Source organism: Jaculus jaculus, chromosome 9 (assembly GCF_020740685.1).
Source record: "Jaculus jaculus isolate mJacJac1 chromosome 9, mJacJac1.mat.Y.cur, whole genome shotgun sequence".
Taxonomy (NCBI): domain Eukaryota; kingdom Metazoa; phylum Chordata; class Mammalia; order Rodentia; family Dipodidae; genus Jaculus; species Jaculus jaculus.
Window position 1 is genome coordinate 21,413,932 of NC_059110.1, and position 19,262 is coordinate 21,433,193.

Genomic DNA, 19,262 nt, shown 5'->3' on the forward strand with positions numbered 1-19,262 from the left:
ACATGCATGCCCATTGAGTTCCCCTCTCTGAGCCACCGCCTTGATGCCAGGTGCTCCAGGATAGAATCTGCCCTACCTCACAAAACCCGAGGCACAGGACAAGCATGTACAGGCGCATGATCTGCCAACTTTAGGTGAGCTAAAATATTTCAAGTCCTTGACTTTTCTATGCTAAAAGTATTTAAATGGAAGCTCTATATAACTAAGAATCTAGGGCTGGCAAGATGGCTTAGCAGTTAAGGTACTTGCCTGCAAAGCCAGAGTACCTAGGTTCAATTCCCCAGGACCCAATTAAGCCAGATGCACAAGGTGGCACATACATCTGGAGTTCATTTGCAGTGGCTGGAAGCCCTGGTGTGCCCATTCTCTTCCTCTCTCTCTCCCTCTCTCTCTCTCTCTCTCTCTCTCTCTCTCTCTCTCTCTCAAATAAATAAATAAAAATAAAATATTTTTTTAAAATAACACACAAAAAACTCAAAACAATGGAAAGAATCTGAGGCTTGAGAGATGGCTTAGCGGTTAAGGCGCTTGCCTGCAAAGCCAAAGGACCTCGGTTCAATTCCCCAGGACCCACATAAGCCAGATGCACAAGGTGACTCGTGCATCTGGAGTTCCTTTGCAGTGGCTAGAATTCCTGGTACGCCCATTCTCATTCTCTCTCTCTCTCTCTCTCTCTCTCTCTCTCTCCCTCTTTCCCTCTCTCAAATAAATAAATAAAAATATTTTTTTTAAAAAAGGAAAGAATCTAACATGTCACATGCTATAAAACTGACTATATAGCTCATTTGAAACCATAGGTGTTAATATTTCTACATTGTCTATTATGACCTCTAAGCCCTGAAAGCTACAGTGGATGACAGAGTAAGTCAGGACTTCTAGAATTCCATCTAGGAGCTACCCAAAAGCTGAGCTTTGGAGTGAGGCTCTAGAAGCCCCCAATGCCAATTAAGACTCAACTCCATCCTCTAAACTCAGAGTCAGTATTTGCATTTTGAATTGCAAAAGAGAACATCATTTCATCCTGGCAATTGAACAATTCACTCTGACGAATGGATCGTGTGTCACAGAACCCAAATTGCTTGCTTTCGAGTCTGTGGGATAGATGTTACTGGTTCTCTAGTCGTGATCTCTTTGTTTCAGTGCATCTAAAAGTGATTCCTCCTAACTGACTCAATAAAACTTGTTCCACAGCCAAGTGTGAGGGCATGGTAACACACGCGTTTAATCCCAGCACTTGGGAGGCAGAGGTAGGAGGATCCCCATGAGTTCAAGGCCACCCTGAGACTACATAGTGAATCCCAGGTCAACCTGAGCCAGAGTGTGGGGGTGGGGGGAGACCTGCTCCCACTTCAACATCACAAAAGTCTCTGTTCCCCTAGGAACCTCACCAGGAATCCCCGTATGATCATCCATCTCCAAGCTGACTCAGGAACACATCCCACTAAATGCTGAGAAATGATCTCAAGTTTCACACAATGGCACAGAGAAGGAGTTATGCGTCTCAAATCAAACCTTCAAGGTGATTAGAGACACATAGCTCTTCAAAGAGGTTAAAACTTTGAACTTGGAGACATTCTTGCAGATAGCCCAAGGTCTAAAAAAGACCTGGCATTTGGTTTGGTTCTCCAGACATACAGGCATCACAAGACCACTGAGATGTTTTTTTGTAGACACCCAGGGGACTCATTACAGTGGTCTATAAGTCATTTGACTCTTTAATCCATTCCATGACATACAATTCACTTTTTTGTTAATTCAATCATTTTAAAATAAGGCAATAATTCCAGGTCAGCCTGGGCTAAGAGTGAAAGTCTACCTTAAAAATTAATTTAAAAAAATTAATTAATTAAAAGGCAAATGTCAGCCAAGCAGGGTGGTGCATGCCTTGAATTTCAGCACTCAGGCAGCAGAGGTAGGAGGATTGTCATGAGTTCTAGGCCATCCAGAAACTACACAGTGAATTCCAGGTCAGCCTGAGCTAGAGTGAAACCCTGTGTGGGAAAAAAAAAAAAAAAAAAAAAAAACAGGCAAATGTCTTTATTCTAAACGGAAGCACTTAAAGAGAAGTAGCAGGCATTAAATTTTAAAAGCAGGGAGGTATGTACGTGTAGACCCATCTCTCCAACTTGAAAGACAACAAGGAAACTAGCAGGAGATGAATGGGAGGATTTTTTTTCCCCATCATGAATCACAAACACATCACACATTGAAGCACATTCAAAATACTGTCTTGGAAAGTATGCCCAGTCAGTTTAGAATGCAGTGAGTGGAGGACTCATGTATTACCAAAGGAAGCCGCCAGGACGAAGGAACTCAATGCGGAAAGTCAGCTCTGCTGCTTGGTGAGTATTTACAGGCTCGCCTGGCTTCATGGGCCACGAGGTAAAATGCAGTCCCACATGTCACCCTCTCCTGACCCACTTTGCTCCATCTTACCTTCTTCTCTCAGCCCAAACCAAAGTCTTCAAAATATGGGCCACAAGAAAAAAAAAATGGGGGGGGGGGGCAATATCATGAAATCTACTGCATTTTAAAATATTACAAATGCCGGGCATGGCGGCGCACGCCTTTAATCCCAGCACTGGGGAGGCAGAGGTAGGAGAATCACCGTGAGTTCGAGGCCACCCTGAGAATATATAGTGAATTCCAGGTCAGCCTGGACTAGAGTGAAACCCTACCTAGAAAAAAATTAAAAAATAAATAAAATGGTTTATAAGAAAGTGTTACTAAGTGAAATTAATCACCAACACTTGACTACAGGGCTCCTTGTTCTTGAAAATGCAGACCACTTTCCCTCCAATGCTAAGACTCATGAGCCTTGTCTACAAGCCAAGGTATTTATTAGAGAGAAAAACCCACCGGGCTTGTGAAAACAGTTATGGTTGGGACTTCAGACAAAATCCAGAAGGGTGATTCTAGCATAGGCCTGAGTTGGGGACTCTGTGACAAGAAAACTCAATGCTCAGAAGAGAAACATATATACAAATAAATGTTATTACACAGTTAACACAAGCCAGGCGTGGCAGTGCACGTCTTTGATCCCAGCACTCAGGAGGCAGAGGTAGAAGGATCGCCATGACTTCAAGGCCACCCCGAGACTACATAGTGAATTCCAGGTCAGCCTGGGCTAGAGTGAGATCCTATCTCAAAAAACCAAAAAGAAAAAGAAAAAGAAAAAAACAGACAGAGTTAACAAGAAATAAGATGATTCACAGAGTTTCTAACAACAGTGTCAATCTCAAAATATATCACCCCCGCAACCGTCTTCACATAAATACTGCAATCTTAATACGAAAACAGAGTTAAAGAAATTTGCGGGGCTGGAGAGATGGCTTAGTGGTTAAGCGCTTGCCTGTGAAGCCTAAGGACCCCGGTTCGAGGCTCGGTTCCCCAGGACCCACGTTAGCTAGATGCACAAGGGGGCGCACGCATCTGGAGTTCATTTGCAGTGGCTGGAAGCCCTGGCGCCCATTCTCTCCCCCTCCCTCTCTCTCTCTCTCTCTCTCTCTCTCTCTCTCTCTCTCTCTCTCTCTCTCTCTCTCTCCCTCTTTCGCTCTCTGTCTGTCGTTCTCAAATAAATAAACAACAAAAAATTTAAAAAAAAAAAGAAATTTGCAAATACTGTGATTGAATTAGAGATCAGCCCGGCGTGGTGGCACACGCCTTTAATCCCAGCACTCAGGAGGCAGAGGTAGGAGGATCATTGTGAGTTCGAGGCACCCCTGAGACTACATGGTGAATTTCAGGTCAGCCTGGACTAGAGTGAGACCCTACCTCAAAAAACCCAAATAAATAAATAAATGAATTGAAGAAGACAAATCAAGTAGATAACCTGAGAGTGAATTCCAACTTTAGAGATGCATGTCTTTAATCCTAGCACTTGGGAGGCAGAGGTAGGAGGACTGCCATGAGTTCAAGGCCACCCTGAGACTACCAAGTGAATTCCAGGTTATTCTGGGCTAGAGACCCTACCTCGAACCTTGGGGGGAAAAAAGGAGAAAAAAAATCTATCCATCTGTATCCTATATCCCTTTCTCCACCGCTTCAGGTTAAATTTTAACTAATATTTACAACTGCCTAAACAGTCTTGCATGTTCCCTTGTTCCCAGAAAACCCTATCAGCATCTAGTCCAAACTTGTGGGTTCACATAAGGTTCAATCAAATTGCCTGTTTCATTCTGTGTATATAATTGATGCATTTCTTTTGCTTAGAGCCATTGTCAGCAATTCACATTTTCCAGTCATGAATGGACCCAGTCTATAGCTTTCCAACCATGGTAGCAGGTCATGAGAACCACATTAACACCGAAAACTTTCTGACGATCATGTTTCTTCAGCCTAATGAGGTACCAACACGGGCACGACCTTCACCCTTGTTACAGGGGCTGCCTTTCTGCTCTACAGGGCTGAGTTTCCTACTGGGGATTCCTGTCTGTCTCCCACTGCAAGTCCCCAGGGCTCATGGAAATAAAAAAAACAAAAAAATAAAAAAACCTGCTCAAAGTCTTCCCTTCAATGCATTTTTCACAGTCCCTTAAGCTGCTGAGAAAGAAAAAAAAAAAATCCCCTTGCAGAAACTTCTTTAAGAAAGAAAAAAACGAAAAAGAAGGATTACCGAGTCCCTAAACACAACTTAGCCATTATGTTGTCTCAAGGATTCCGAAAGGTCAACAACGAAGGTCACCCTTCTCATCCTTTTCCTAACACTCCACCTTGTCAAGCAAGAGGAATTTATCCCAAACATAACACAACACGTTCTTAGGAACCTTGCTAGAACGGAGCCACGTTTAAGCTTCTGTATTAAGGAATCTGCCGTCTTTTTATTTCACCAGCTCTGTCTTCTTCCTCCGCCACACATCTCTACCAGCTCTTTCAATAACACAGGACGTCTCTGGGCATCAGACCAGGGCTTACCCTGTGCCAAATGTCAGTTCATCTGAAATCCTACCTTTTTGCACCAGTCAGTTAAAAGCCTTGAGCAGCAGGCCCAGAAAGACAAAGAAAGGAATTCACGTCAGAAGCAGATTATCAATCTCTCTATCTCCCCCCACCCAAGGACTGCCTGTCCTCCAGTGCTTTCCCCTTTGTCAACTCACAGCAGAGGATGACAGACCAGAACAGAAGATGAAGGGAGACAGAGAAGCAGTAGGTCTGTCTCTTTACAGTCAGCTCCCCAGGCTGGGCTAGTTGCAATGCTACCCACAGTCCTAAGGTCTGCCCTTTCTAGGGGGATCTGGCCTCAAACCCACAACAGCATGGTGACCAACTGGGGAGGATGACCAGCTTGAAAGTGCATGGACTACTGACTGAAAGAAACAGCAGCGAGGATGTGCTTCGTTTTTATATGCATCCCAAACCATGTCGCAATTTTCTATTTTATAATGCTCCAAGCAAAAGTTTTTAAAACCATGGACTGCACTAGCAACTTATTTCCCTTAAAAACTATTCTTGGGAGCCAGGTGTGGTGGCACACGCCTTTAATCCCAGCACTTGAGAGGCAGAGGCAGGAAGATTGCTGTGAGTTTGAGGCCACCCTGAGAATACATAGTGAGTTCCAGGTCAGCCTGGACTAGAGTGAAACCCTACCTCAAAAAACCAGAAAAAAAAAATTATTCTTGGGTCGGGGCGGGGGGGGGGGCAGGGCTAGAGAGGTAGCTCTGTGGTCAAGGTGCCTGTCTGAAAAGCCTAAGGACCTGGATTTGATTCCCCAGTACCCACATAAAGCCAGATGCACAAGGTGGCACATTTGTCAGGAGTTGGTTTGCAGTGGCTAGAGACCCTGGAGTGCTTCTTCTCTCTCTCTCTCTTTCTCGCTCTCATAAATAAATAAGATATTGAAAAGATTGTTCTTAGGTGGCTGGTGAAATGGCTCAGTGGGTGAAGTGCTTGCATGCCAGCATGAGCACAGAGTTCGGATCCCTCACCCAGGAAAAGCTGCATGTGGCCACTCACCCCTGTCACCCCAGCTCTAGGGAGGCAGACCGCAGGATTCCTGGGACTCGCTGGCCAGCCAGTCTAATCTAATCCATGACCTCTAAATCCAACAAGAGACCATCTCAAACAATAAAGTGGAGAGCAATTGATGGAAATATTCCCAACGTGAACCTCTGGCCTCCACACGCACATTGCATCCCATACCGGCAACCACACGTGCATCTGCACACGTACATATGAACGTGCATGCACACACACCACACATACATAGACATGAAAATGTTATCATCATCATTATTATTAGCTTATCATCTCAAAAACCTTTGCATACCTGTGAACCTTTTTTAAAACCTGCTGTGGAAGGCTGTCAATATTACATTAATGCTGACCTCCACAAGCATGCCCTAGCAGCAAAAGAAGGTCCACTGTCACCTCACCCCAAATCCTAGCTCACTGGACATCAAATACTCTCCAGCTCTTTTCTAAGTATTACTCACACCCAGATGTATCACAGACCACTGTAAGGCTTTTGTATTCACAAAACAATTCCATTACTTACCCATGATAACTCCCCATTTCTGTTTAGACAGTGGAAATAGCTTTTAAGCATACAATAAAAAAAAAAACCTTACACACAGTATAAAATGCAACAAGGGTAATAAATAGTCCTAATACTTTGACATAAAATGCACATATATTTTACTGAGGCAGGCTTCTAGACTGTCTAAATTCAAGTGCTTAGGGGGAAAGGAGAAAATAGAAGAATCTTCATAAACTCAGAGATTAAATATATCAATCAATTCTCTACATGAGTGCATTCCATTCCCAATCTCCACCTTTTCCACTCCTCCAAAAAGAAGAAGCCCAGAAGAGCAAATTAGAATACAAATCCTCCATTAAGAAAATCTTTTTTTGAGATGTATTTTTTTATATTTTCTTTCTTTCTTTCTTTCTTTCTTTCTTTCTTTCTTTCTTTCTTTCTTTCTTTCTTTCTTTATTCATTTACTTACTTACTTATTTATTTATTTGAGAGAGAATGAGGTAGACAGAGAATGGGCACACCAGGGCTTCCAGCCACTGCAAATGAACTCCAGACACATGCATCATGGTGTGCATCTGACTTATGTGGGTACTGAGGAATTGAACCTAGGTCCTTAGGCTTTGCAGGCAAGCACCTTAATCACTAAGCCATCTCTCCAGCCCAAGAGACTTCTTTTTTTAGCACTTTTGTCTTACTAAATTATGTGGGCTGTCCTCCCAAATGGTGGGGTTACAGGCATAAGCCACGACACCTGTTCCTATGTTTTCTTCCTTATTTTATGAAGCTAATTCTGCCCTTGAGCTCCCAATCCTTCTGCATCTTGCTCTCTAGTTCTGTGACTATAGGCATGTGTAACCATTCATAGCAAACACTCTCTTTCTTAAAAAATAAAAACAAGGGCTGGAGAGATGGCTTAGCGGTTAAGCGCTTGCCTGTGAAGCCTAAGGACCCCGGTTCGAGGCTCGGTTCCCCAGGTCCCACGTTAGCCAGATGCACAAGGGGGCGCACACGTTTGGAGTTCGTTTGCAGAGGCTGGAGGCCCTGGCGCTCCCATTCTCTCTCTCCCTTTATCTGTCTTTCTCTCTGTGTCTGCTGCTTTCAAATAAATAAATTAATTTAAAAAAACAAGTAATAATAATAATAAATAAATAAAAAGGCAGTCAGACATGGTGGCGCATGCCTTTAATCTCAGCACTTGAGAGGCAGAGGTAGGAGGATCACCAAGTGTTCAAGGACAGCCTGAAACTACATAGTGAATTCTAGGCCAGTTTAGGGCTAGCGTGAGACCCTACCTCAAAAAAGGAAGGAAGGAAAGAAGGAAGGAAGGAAGGAAGGAAGGAAGGAAGGAAGGAAGGAAGGAAGGAAGGAAGGAAGGAAGGAAGGGAGGGGAAAGAAAGAACTTTCCTACTACAGAATAGTCAAGTGGGTGTATACAGCCAGGCTTACAATATCCAAACTCTACCAACCAGGCCGCACACACATATCCTGAAGGGAAACACGCTTTAGCACAGACTTCTGTGGTTTTAAACGGGAAATAAGCTCTTGCCATAGGGTACAGTCAGTTCACACAGCACAAGCCAGCACTGGGCTCCACTTTTGTTTTGTTTTTGTTCGTTTGTTTTGTTTGGGGGAGGGTTGTTTGTTTGTTATGTCTGTCTTTTTAATATTTTAAAAATATTGTATTTATTTATTTAGTTGACAGAGAAAGAGAAACAGAGAGAGAGAGAATGGGTGCGCCAGGGCTTCTAGCCACTGCAAACGAACTCCAGACGCATGTGCCCCCTTATGCATCTGGTTAGCGTGAGTCCTGGGGAATCAAACCTGGGTCCTTTGGCTTTACAGGCAAACACCTTAACCGCTAAGCCATCCCTCCAGCCCTGTTTTTTGTTTTTTTGAGGTAGGGTCTCACTCTAGCCCAGGCTGACCTAGAATTCACTATGTAGTCTCAAGGTGGCCTTGAACTCACAGCAATCCTCCTACCTCTGCCTCCCGAGTACTGGGATCAAAAGCGTGCACCACCATGCCCGGCTCCCGTTTTGTTTTTGAAAGTGACGCTGAATGCAATTTCATCCCTCAAAGTACCTCTGAAAGTTACCAAAGTATAGAGTTCATACCCAGGGTAGAGTCCTGTGTAATTTACGGAGCTGAGAAAGTCTGTGCCTGCTCAAAAAACAAAACCTCCCTTTACAGCCAGACCTGGAATCATGCTCGAAGCTTTTGTAAAAATACAGAAATCTTCATTCACTGGGTCTGGAGTGGGGCCAATGCATCTGTATTTGTTAAAACCTCCCTACTTGACTCATCTGTAGAGTCTGAATCAAAATCCAGCAGTTGTATAAGCAGGTTGGAGGAAGGGTGGCATCCTGAGATCCCCATGCAAATGTTCATGTGAAAACTATTCGCCTGTCTTAAGTCGGCTGATTTGATGACATCAGGGAAAACCATATCTTAAGAAGTCTCTAAGAAATTTCAAAAGAGACAAGCGAAGATAGGATGCCAGCACTGGGCTCCAAGAAGGACGCAGGGGAAGAGGGGACTCCGGTTATGGATTTGGACCATAAGAAGATTCTTCTGCCAGAAACTATGGTATTCCCTGCTTTAAGCATTCAGTTCCATCGCATTTTCAGGAAATGGTGTCATCTTATAAGCGCACAGCATTCTGTGCCAAGTGGCAGTTTCACCAAGCAATGCCAGGCAACATCAGGTAAGAAAAAAAAAAAACAAATTAAGACAGGATACTCATTGGCCAAAACTAAGTTTTCTCCAGATGTCTACCAACAAGAACAACTGAAAAAGGCAAATCAAGCCAAGAAGGCTATCTTCAAAATAGCTGACACAGAAAGGTCCAGAATTATGTTGACCATCCATCACTTACCAGACCTGCACTTTATGATGTCACTGAATTCATTCTGCCCGTCATCAGGCCCAGATTCATGTTCCCCGTATTTGGCCATCTTGGTTGAATTTCAATGTAATCCAAAGACTTTCCCAAATCCTCTCCTCAAGACTTCCCACTCTGAATAAAGATCCGGCTTGACATCAATACCTACAAAGACAAGGAAAAGCAATGACTTGAGATACACATGCACAAATATTCTAATGCTCACAGTGACATACAAGTATGTATTGTAACTAGCAAAAATGTACTGAGCACCTGCCACATGTAAGGCATCAACCCAGGCCATGAAGATTTAACTCTCAACAAGACAACTGTCACCATGAAGCTTACAGATACAAGTGCTCATTATATAATGAATTATTTCATTACAGCCCTGACCATCAACGAATGTACAAAAGAGAAACACAGAGAAAAGAATACACATATAACAGACAAAGATGACCTAACCAAGGCCCCTGAGTAGGCCTATTTGAAGAAGTGTCATTTGAGACCAGCCGTCAAGGATGGGAAGAAATTAATTAGCTAAAAAGGAGGAGCTTACCATGTGAAATGACAAGAACTGAAAGGGCCAAGCCCAGTATGTTTGGACAGAAGACAGCCAGACCCATGCATCTGTGAAACTAGCTGAGGGAGAAGGGAGAACTGAGGCCCCTGTCAAGATACCTGGTCCTCACCTGAAGACAATGAGACCCAGGAGGTGAGGCTAAGTCGGGAGGTGACATGATCAGCCCTCCTGGCATTGTGACTTATAAGGAGAGCAGAGAAATATGCTGGAACCAGCAACATGCTTATTAAAGAAACTAGGCTGTAAGTGAATAAATGCAGGATGATAATTTTCAACTCTTCTCTATGTTTTGAAATATTCCCATGAAATATGTTAGAGAAGAAATTCCCATCCTGGATGAGTGATCCAACTTTACATAGCCAACCATGGGGCATCAAGTTCCACAGTGGAAGATACACTCTGCCATTTACATGGTATTTTGTGTCAAACATAAAACATAAAATTTATCATGAACAGCCAGGTGTGGTGGCACATGCCTTTAATTCCAGCACTCGGGAGGCAGAGGTAGGAGGATCACTGTGAGTTCAAGGCCACCCTGAGAATGCAGAGTGAATTCCAGGTCAGCCTAAGCTAGAGTGACACTCTGCCTCAAAAAACAAAAACTAAAAAAATCTATCATAAACGGACAAATTGCAAAAGGAGATGGGGAAAGTGTTAAAACAAATGTCCATGTATGGGCTAGAAAGATGGTCAGTGGTTAAGGTGCTTGCTTGCAAAGCCAAAGGACCCAGGTTCAATTCCCCAAGGCCCACATTAGCCAGATGCACAAGGGGGAGCTCATGTCTGGAGTTTGTTTGCAGTAGCTTGAGGCCCTGGTGCACCCATTCTCTCTCTCTCTCTCTCTCTCTCTCTCTCTCTCTCTCTCTCTCTCTCTCTGTCTCTCTCTCTCTCTCCCTCCTTCTCTGTCAAATAAATAAATAAAATCTTTTTAAAACTGTTCACATCACAAAAAACAAAGTTACTGCAAGAAGAGGCCTTCCATGGATTAAGCAAGACAAGAAACATAACAACCAAATGAAATCTTATGTGAGTTCAGAATTGTGTGTGTGTGTGTGTGTGTGTGTGTGTGTTTATTTATTTATTTATTTATTTATTTTAGGGATTGTTACAAAAATTATGAATTTGGGCAATATTATTGTGCCAGTGTTAAATTTTTTAACTATTTTTTCTTTATTTATTTGAGAGAGAGAGAATGGGCATACCAGAGCCTCTGCCACTGCAAACGAACTCCAGATGCATGTGCCCTCTTGTGCATCTGCCTTACTTGGGTCCTGGGGAATTGAACCTAGGTCCTTTGACTTTGCAAGCAAGTGCTTAAATCATTAACCCATTTCTCCAGCCCAGTGTTAAACTTTTTTTAACATTAAGTTATGGTGTTGTTAAGCAGAAGAATGTCTTTGTAGACACTGACAAGATATTTAATGAAGGTGATATTATCTTCAACTGAAGTTCCAACAGTGCAATGTCTGCGCATGAATGTCAATACGTGTGTATGTGTATAAACATGCATAGATAGGCATAGAGACAGAGGAAGTATACTTTAAGAAGGAAAGTAAATGAAGGGCACCTAGGTATCTATTATGCTAATCTTTCCATTATACTATTACAGCTAGTACGTAATTGTGACCTAACAAAAGTTGGATGGAAAGGAAAATGAGTAGCTGCAGATATGAGATTAGGAAAATCAATAAGATCTTAGGATCTGAGAATGAGGCACAGTGGAGAATGGGGACTGGGCTCAGCAGTGAAAGGCCATTGCTGGCAAAAGCTGCAGGCCCAGGTTTAATTTCCCAGTACCCACTTAAAGTTAGATGTGCAAAGTAGAGCATGCATCTGGACTTTATTTGCAGTGGCAGGAGTCCCTGATATACCCATTCTCCTTTTCTTCTTCTTCTTCTTCTGCTGCTGCTGCTGCTGCTGCTGCTGCTTCTTCTTCTTCTTCTTCCTCCTCCTCCTCCTCCTCCTCCTTCTTCTTCCTCTCTCTCTCTCTCTCTCTCTTTCTCTCTCTCTCACACACACACACACACACACACACATAAGCACATTAAATAATTTTTTTAAGATCTGGGGAAGAACTGAACACTGGAGGTTCTAATGTTAGGCTAGGATAGGATTAGAGGTTCTAATGTAGGATACTAGCATGTATAATGACTCTCCAGCTGCTGCGTGACAGTCAGAAGCCGTGGGTCATTCACTAGAATGGAGATCACAGGAGGACAATGGCAGGAAGAAGAAATCTTGGATGCGGTTTGCATCTGCTGGATGTGAAGGGCTTCCGACGCACTTGAGGGGAGAGGACGAAAGACAGCTGGAAATACAGATCTGGATCTCAGAGATGGCCTGGGTAGAGCTACAAATCTAGAGGGCTACATGCTCTGTCCACTGACAGACTTTCTTCTGGAAGATTCAGCACACCAATTCTGCTGAGTATGGGTGTGAGTGAGAAGCATCTTTAAAGATGTAAAGATCTGAAGATGTGGATCTGTGAGGACATCTTTTCATCAACAATGTCAATAATAACGGGCTAGGGAGATGGCTCAGAGGCTAAAGATGCTTGTATGCAAAGCCCACTGGCCCGCGCTCGATTCTCCAGTACCCACATAAAGCCAAAAGAAGAAAGTGGCTTAAGGACCTGGAGTTTAGTTACAGCAGCAAGGGTCCCTGACACACCCATTTGTCTCTCTTCCCCTCCCTCTCCTTGTAAATAAATAAAAAAAAAAATTTTAAAAAGAGAATATCAATAATTACACTTCTATATTGTCCCCAAAACTTCCTTAAATGTGCTGTGTTAACAACCCACGGAGAAGCAGAGTTCAATTTCAGGTTCAGCAGTCTGTCTCCTATCCTGGTAACAACCCCTTTAATAGTACCCCAAATGCCAAATAAATAAATCAATCATTTAGCTGGGAACATCGGAGTCAGAGTATCCAAACAATGATCTGCAGATAAAGCATATTAACTCACATATTAAAACAAACATAAGCGGGGGAAGGGAGGGTATTACCATGGGATACTTTTTATAATCATGGAAAATGTTAATAAAAATTGTGAAAAGAAAAAAAAAAAGAATACAGACAGGGCGCGGGAGATGGCTCACTGGTTAAAGGCACTTGCTTGCAAAGCCTGATGGCCTGGGTTCACTTCATCAGCACCCACGTAAAGCCAGGTGCACAAAGTGGCGCATGTATCTGGAGTTTGTTTCCACTGGCAAGGGGCCCTGGTATATCGGTTGTCTTCTAGGTCTAATTCTCTATCTCTTGTCTTTTTCTGCTTGTAAATAAATAAATAAAGACAAAAATCTTATTCTGTATTAAAAAAATAAATAAATAAGCCTGCTAACCCAGGAGGATGAGGAAGAGCAAGAGAACCACTGCAGAGTGAGACCCTGTCTTTAAAAAAGAAAAGAAAAGAAAAGAAAAGAAAAGAAAAGAAAAGAAAAGAAAAGAAAAGAAAAGAGCCAGGCCTGATGGCACACGGCTGTAATTTCAGCTACTCGAGACACTGTGGCAGAGGGGTCATAAATTCAAGGCCTGCCTAGGTTATAAAATGAGTTTAAGGCCAGCCCGGGCAACTTTGTAAGACCCTGCGTCCAAATACAAAGTAAAAAGTTTAAAAATAATAAGAGCTGGGGAAATAATTCAGTGGTAAAGCACTTGCCTTGCATGAACCAGGTTCTGTGTCAAATAGAAGGAGGGAGGGCGGAGCTGAAGAGATGGCTTAGCGGTTAAGGCACTTGCCTGTGGAGCCTAAAGACCCATGTTCTACTCCCCAGATCCCATGCAAGTGTGCAAAGTTGCACATGGGTGCAAGGTGGTTCATGCATCTGGAGTTCAACTGCAGTGGCTGGAGACCCTGGCATGCCAATTCTCTCTCTCTCGCTCGCTTGCTTGCTCGCTCGCTCTCTCACTCTTGTTTTCTCTCATAAAAAGGGGGGGGTCAAAGTAAGGTCAGGGGAAGAGATTGAGTAAAGGAAAGGTGGAGGGAGGGCTAATCAAAATCTAAGAGGATATAGATAAATCATATGGAATCCTCCGGTTTTGGACAATGGAACACACAGGAGCCGTAGATTGTTGCTAGAAAATTTTCAGTGCCAGGAATGGGATACCTTCCAGTGAGTTGTTGGCCAGGGAGGTCCCTGATGCCCCCAAAATACTATAGGCCACTGCTGAGGCCCTTGGTTTACCATCAGGAATAGATGGTAAGACCCTATTGCTGAAGACTCCACATACTTGGGCTGCAAGGCCACTGAGAAATCCTGCTGGAACTGAGCTGACAACCTCCACCATGCAGACCAGCTGACAGAAAGCTGGAAGAAGCCATTCTACATGTAGTTCAATGGGAGAACAAGATACCACCAGTGAGGATACTCAACAGTGGACACTGCAAGCCTTATAATTGGCCAGCCAGGCCAAATGAGCCAACGGGTGCAATAGAGGCACGTCTATCAAGGTGGAAACCAACTGCTCTCCAAATGGACTGCAGGCCCGCTCCATGAGAGGGAATACATCCCTGATACTGAAAACTTAAAACAGGGGTAGTCATGAGCCCTAGGAATGTGACATCTGCTGATGTCCGGATTAATGTATATACTGTGCTTATCAAACTGCCCAGTAAGCACTTCTCTTAATATTCATACCCTTATATTAACACTACTCTCACTTTGGGTAGAAAATCTTCTCTTTTCAGATGGCAGTGACCTTGGGACGACTCAGAAGGTATCATAGTGCTGGAAAGAAGTGAATGGAGTACTGAGTCACATCTCAATCACACCTTCCAAGGCTCAGGGTCTAATGCAGAAGAGGTGGTGGAAAGAATGTAAGAGCCAAAGGAAGGGTAGGACTCCTTACAATGTGCTCCCTGCAGACATAAAATGGCCTGGATATCCATGACCTCATAGTGCCTGACACTATCTACACAAGACGGTCATAAGAGGAGGAAAAGAGGGCTGGAGAGATGGCTTAGTGGTTAAGTGCTTGCCTGTGAAGCCTAAGGACCTCGGTTCAAGGCTCAATTTCCCAGGACCCACGTTAGCCAGATGCACAAGGAGGCACACGCATCTGGAGCTCATTTGCAGTGGCTGGAGGCCCTGGTATGCCCATTCTCTCTCTCTCTTTCTCTCTGCCTCTTTCTCTCTCTGTCTGTCACTCTCAAATAAATAAATAAAAATAATAAACAATTTAAAAAAAAAAGAGGAGGAAAAGATCATGACATCAAAATAAAAGAGACTGATTGAGAGGGGGAGGGGATATGATGGAGAATGGAATTTCAAAGGGGAAAGAAAGTGGGGGAAGGGAGGGTATTACCATGAGATATTTTTTATAATCATGGAAAATGTTAATAAAAATTGAGAAAAAGGGCTGGAGAGATGGCTTAGCGGTTAAGTGCTTGCCTGTGAAGCCTAAGGACCCCAGTTCGAGGCTCGGTTCCCCAGGTCCCACGTTAGCCAGATGCACAAGGGTGTGCATGCGTCTGGAGTTCGTTTGCAGAGGCTGGAAGCCCTGGTGCGCCCATTCGCTCTCTCTCCCTCTGTCTGTCTTTCTTTCTGTGTCTGTCGCTCTCAAATAAATAAATAAATAAATAATTGTTTAAAAATTGAGAAAAAAAGAGAAAGAAAAAAAGAGGTCATATCTATGGGAGTGCCTTAAAAGAAGGGGAGGGGAGGGGAGGGGAGGGGAGGGGAGGGGAGGGGAGGGGAGGGGAGGGGAGGGGAGGGGAGGGGAGGGGAGGGGAGGGGAGGGGAGGGGAGGGAAGAAGGAAGAGGAGGAGGGAGGAGAGAAAAAGCAAAGGGTAGAGTGAGAGAGGGAAAAAGGCAGTGAAGGTAAAAGGAAGGGAGAGAGGAAAGGAGGGGGAGTGAGGAAAGGGAGGAAGGAAAATATTACAAACAGGGTTTACTTCTATGTAGGATTGGGCAACTCAGCTCTTTAATTCAAGAATAAATCATACTGTTTTGCTATTTAAATTTTTATACTACTTAGGGTTCTGTTTTACAAGGAGATATTCAGAAGCTATACTATATACTATTATTTTTTAAATAAGTATAAACATGTAACATATAATAGCTTCTCTTTCTGATTTAGTCAGGAAATGGGTGTATTCTGTTACAAACAAAATTACTTAGAAATAAAAGTTTTGTGGTAAAGTGGTTGAAGCAAATGGAAAGTGGCAAATTGCTAAAGCTTGCAGAGCCATTTTCCTCTCTGGTAGAGAAGAATATATGGATTGGTTCATCAATCTCTCAGATTTTATGGAACCATAAAAATAAACTTCTTAAATTTTCATTTGGCTTTACTATTAAGAATTTATGGAGATGGGCATGGTTGCCAAGGCAAGAGGAATACAGCAAGTCCAAGGGCAGCCTGAGCTACACAGTGAGTTCTGGGATAGCCTAGGCTATCTACTGAGACCAGGTCTCAAAATATAGACAAGAAGGGCTGGCTGGCTGCCTGGCACTTTGCAAAGTAGCCTCCACGTGGCATGATGGCACCAGCTGCAATCCAGTACTGGGGAGGGAGCAGCAGGAGAATCAGAGTTCACATTTATCCTCTGCTACACAATGATTTTGAGCCCATCCTGGACTATATGAAACACTCATTGAAAAAAAAAAAAAAAACTACAACAGGACTGGCGAGACGGCTCAGCAGTTAAGGTACTTGCCTGCCAAGCCTAATGATCTCAGTTCACCGCCCCAGTACCTTCGTGTAAGCTAGATGCACAGAATTCTTTTGCAGTAGCTGAAGGCCCAGGCACACCCACACTCCCTCTCTCTATCCGTCTATCTCTGTCTCTCTACTTGCAAATAAAGAAATTACTTTTTAAAATTACAGCAGAGGTCGCAGAGATGGCTTAGCAGTTAAAGTGCTTGCCTGCAAAGCCTAAGGACCCATGTTTGACTCTCCAGATCCCACGTAAGCCAGACGCACAAGGCGACCAAGCACGCAAGGTCGCACATGTGAGCAAGATGGCGCACACGTCTGGAGTTCAATTGCTTGAGGCCTAGCACTCCAATTCTCTCTCTCTCATTAAAAAAAAAAAAATTTTTAATTACAAAAAGAAAAAAATCTACAACTGGGCAGGCTAGCTGGCACAGCATCTTAGTGAACTTCCTGCACAAGCACAGGGCCTGAGGCTGCCCACATTTGAGTTCGAATCTCTAGAACCCATGTAAAGAGCTGGGCATGGCCAAGCATGTATTCTGCAGCCCCAGCCCTATGGGGACAGGGACCAGGGAATCGCTAGGACTTCTAAATGGCTAGCTCCAGGATCAGCAAGAGACTCCACAGCAAGGAAGAAACAGATGAGTGAGTGATTGAGGGGGGACATGTGATGCTTTCCTCCCGCCACCACACTGAGTGCGCACAGGATGCCCGCATCAGCACACACGAGAACATTAAAAAACAAAACTAGAGCTGGAGAGATGGCTTAGTGGTTAAGTGCTTGCCTGTGAAGCCTAAGGATCCCGGTTCAAGGCTTGATTCCCCAGGACCCATGTTAGCCAGATGCACAAGGCAGCGCACGGGTCTTGAGTTCATTTGCAGTGGCTGGAGGCCCTGGCATACCCATTCTCTCTCTGTCACTCTCAAATATAAAATAAACAAAATAAAATAAAAATAGAGTACATGGGTCATAGTGATTTAATTCCCATCTTCAAGTACAAAGCTTTGAAAGGTTTGCTAATTTTTTTAACATTTATTTTTCCTTTTTATTGGAGAAAGAGGCAGATAGAGAGAAAGAGAGGGGGAGAAAGAGAAAGAATGGGCTTGCCAGGGCCTTCAGCCACTGCAAATGAACTCCAGATGCATGTGCCACCTTGTGCATATGGCTTACTTGGGTCCTGAGGAATCGAACCTGGGTCCTTTGGCTTTGCAAGCAAGTGCCTTAACCACTAAACCATCCCTCCAGCTCAGGTTTGCTAAATTCTTAAGTGAATCTTCATATATTCAAGAACCAAAAACCTTGTTCAGAGGAATGTGTAGATATGTGATTATGGAAAATCAGGTTTGCCTAAGTTTCCTGGAAAGAAGTCCCTCAGATGCCCTCCTTCACATGGAGTCTTCACACTGAGTCTCCAGGTCAGACATTTTCCTCTCTGTAGGACAGCAAACTGTGTACACGGGACCATGTTCATTTGCAGTAGCCAGTGATACTTCTTAACATTATAATGGTCTATTTCACCATGCTCCTTGATTTTTTCCAATTTTTCTCTTTGACTTATTTATTTGCAAGCAAAAAGAGAGAGAATGAAAAAGCGGGGAAACGGGCACACCAGAGCTTCTAGCCACTGAAAATGAACTCCAGACGTATGCAGCACTTGTGCATCTGCCTTCACTTGGGTACTGGGAAATCGAACCTGGACCATCAGGCTTTGCAAGCAAGCACCTTTAACTGCTGAACCATCTCTCCAGTCCCTAATGTTTTTCCTCCAGATAATGAAAATCCCTAACACACTGCAAAAACAAAGCAGAAAAGGGGATCAAAGAACCAGAAAAGGAGCCAGGCGTGGTGGTGCACGCCTTTAATCCCAGCACTCAGGAGGCAGAGGTAGGAGGATCCCCTTGAGTTCAAAGCCACCCTGAGACCACAGATTAATTCCAGGTCAGCCTGGACCAGAGTAAGACCCTACCTCGAAAAACCAAAAAAAAAAAAAAAAAGGTGAGGAAAGCCAGGCATGGTGGCGAATTACCATGAGTTCAAGGCTACCCTGAGACTACATAGTGAATTCCAGGTCAACCTGGGCTAGAGGAAGACCCTACCTGGGGGGGGGGGGGCAGGGGTTAGGTAAAATGCTTGCCCCAAAGCATGAGAAGCCGAGTTTGGATCCCCAGCACCCGTGCACAGGGTAACAAGCGTTCAATGCCAGCACAGGGGAGGTGGAGTCGGGAAAGCCACTGGGCCTTACTGACTAACTGGTCTAGCCAATTCAGTGACTCTAGCATCAGCAAGAGAGAGACCCTGTCACAAATGAAAAACGACTGAGGACGCCCAATGTTGGCTTCTGGCTTCCACAGGCACATACACACACATGTGCCCAGAGACACACACAGGCACACCACACACACACACACACGTGCCCAGAGACACACACAGGCACACCACACACACACACATACAAACACAAGCCCACGCCCCCTCCCCATCGCAAAAGAGTGCCAAATGCTGCAGCAATTTATAACTGGGTGTGAGGAGACTATTAAGATTTCACCACTAACCACGTGTCCCAAAGTGACCCTCCATCCCCACACCCATGGAGTCAGAGGCTGGAAGTGAATTCACCAGAACTGCTCTAGGATGCCCGTACACAGCGGTGATTGGGTAGCGCCACCCCA

General features: G+C 44.0%; 1 protein-coding gene across 2 annotated transcripts in view; it reads right to left on the reverse strand.

Moving 5' to 3' along the window:
• The window catches only part of Utrn (utrophin), a 555,367-nt gene that overhangs the window by 533,450 nt on the left and 2,655 nt on the right, over nt 1-19,262 (reverse strand). For both annotated transcript variants that reach the window (XM_045158274.1, XM_045158275.1), the window contains exon 2: nt 9,351-9,521. In XM_045158274.1, coding sequence (XP_045014209.1) covers nt 9,351-9,429 — 79 coding nt within the window. In that variant the 5' untranslated portion in view covers nt 9,430-9,521. The remainder of the gene's footprint in view (nt 1-9,350; nt 9,522-19,262) is intronic.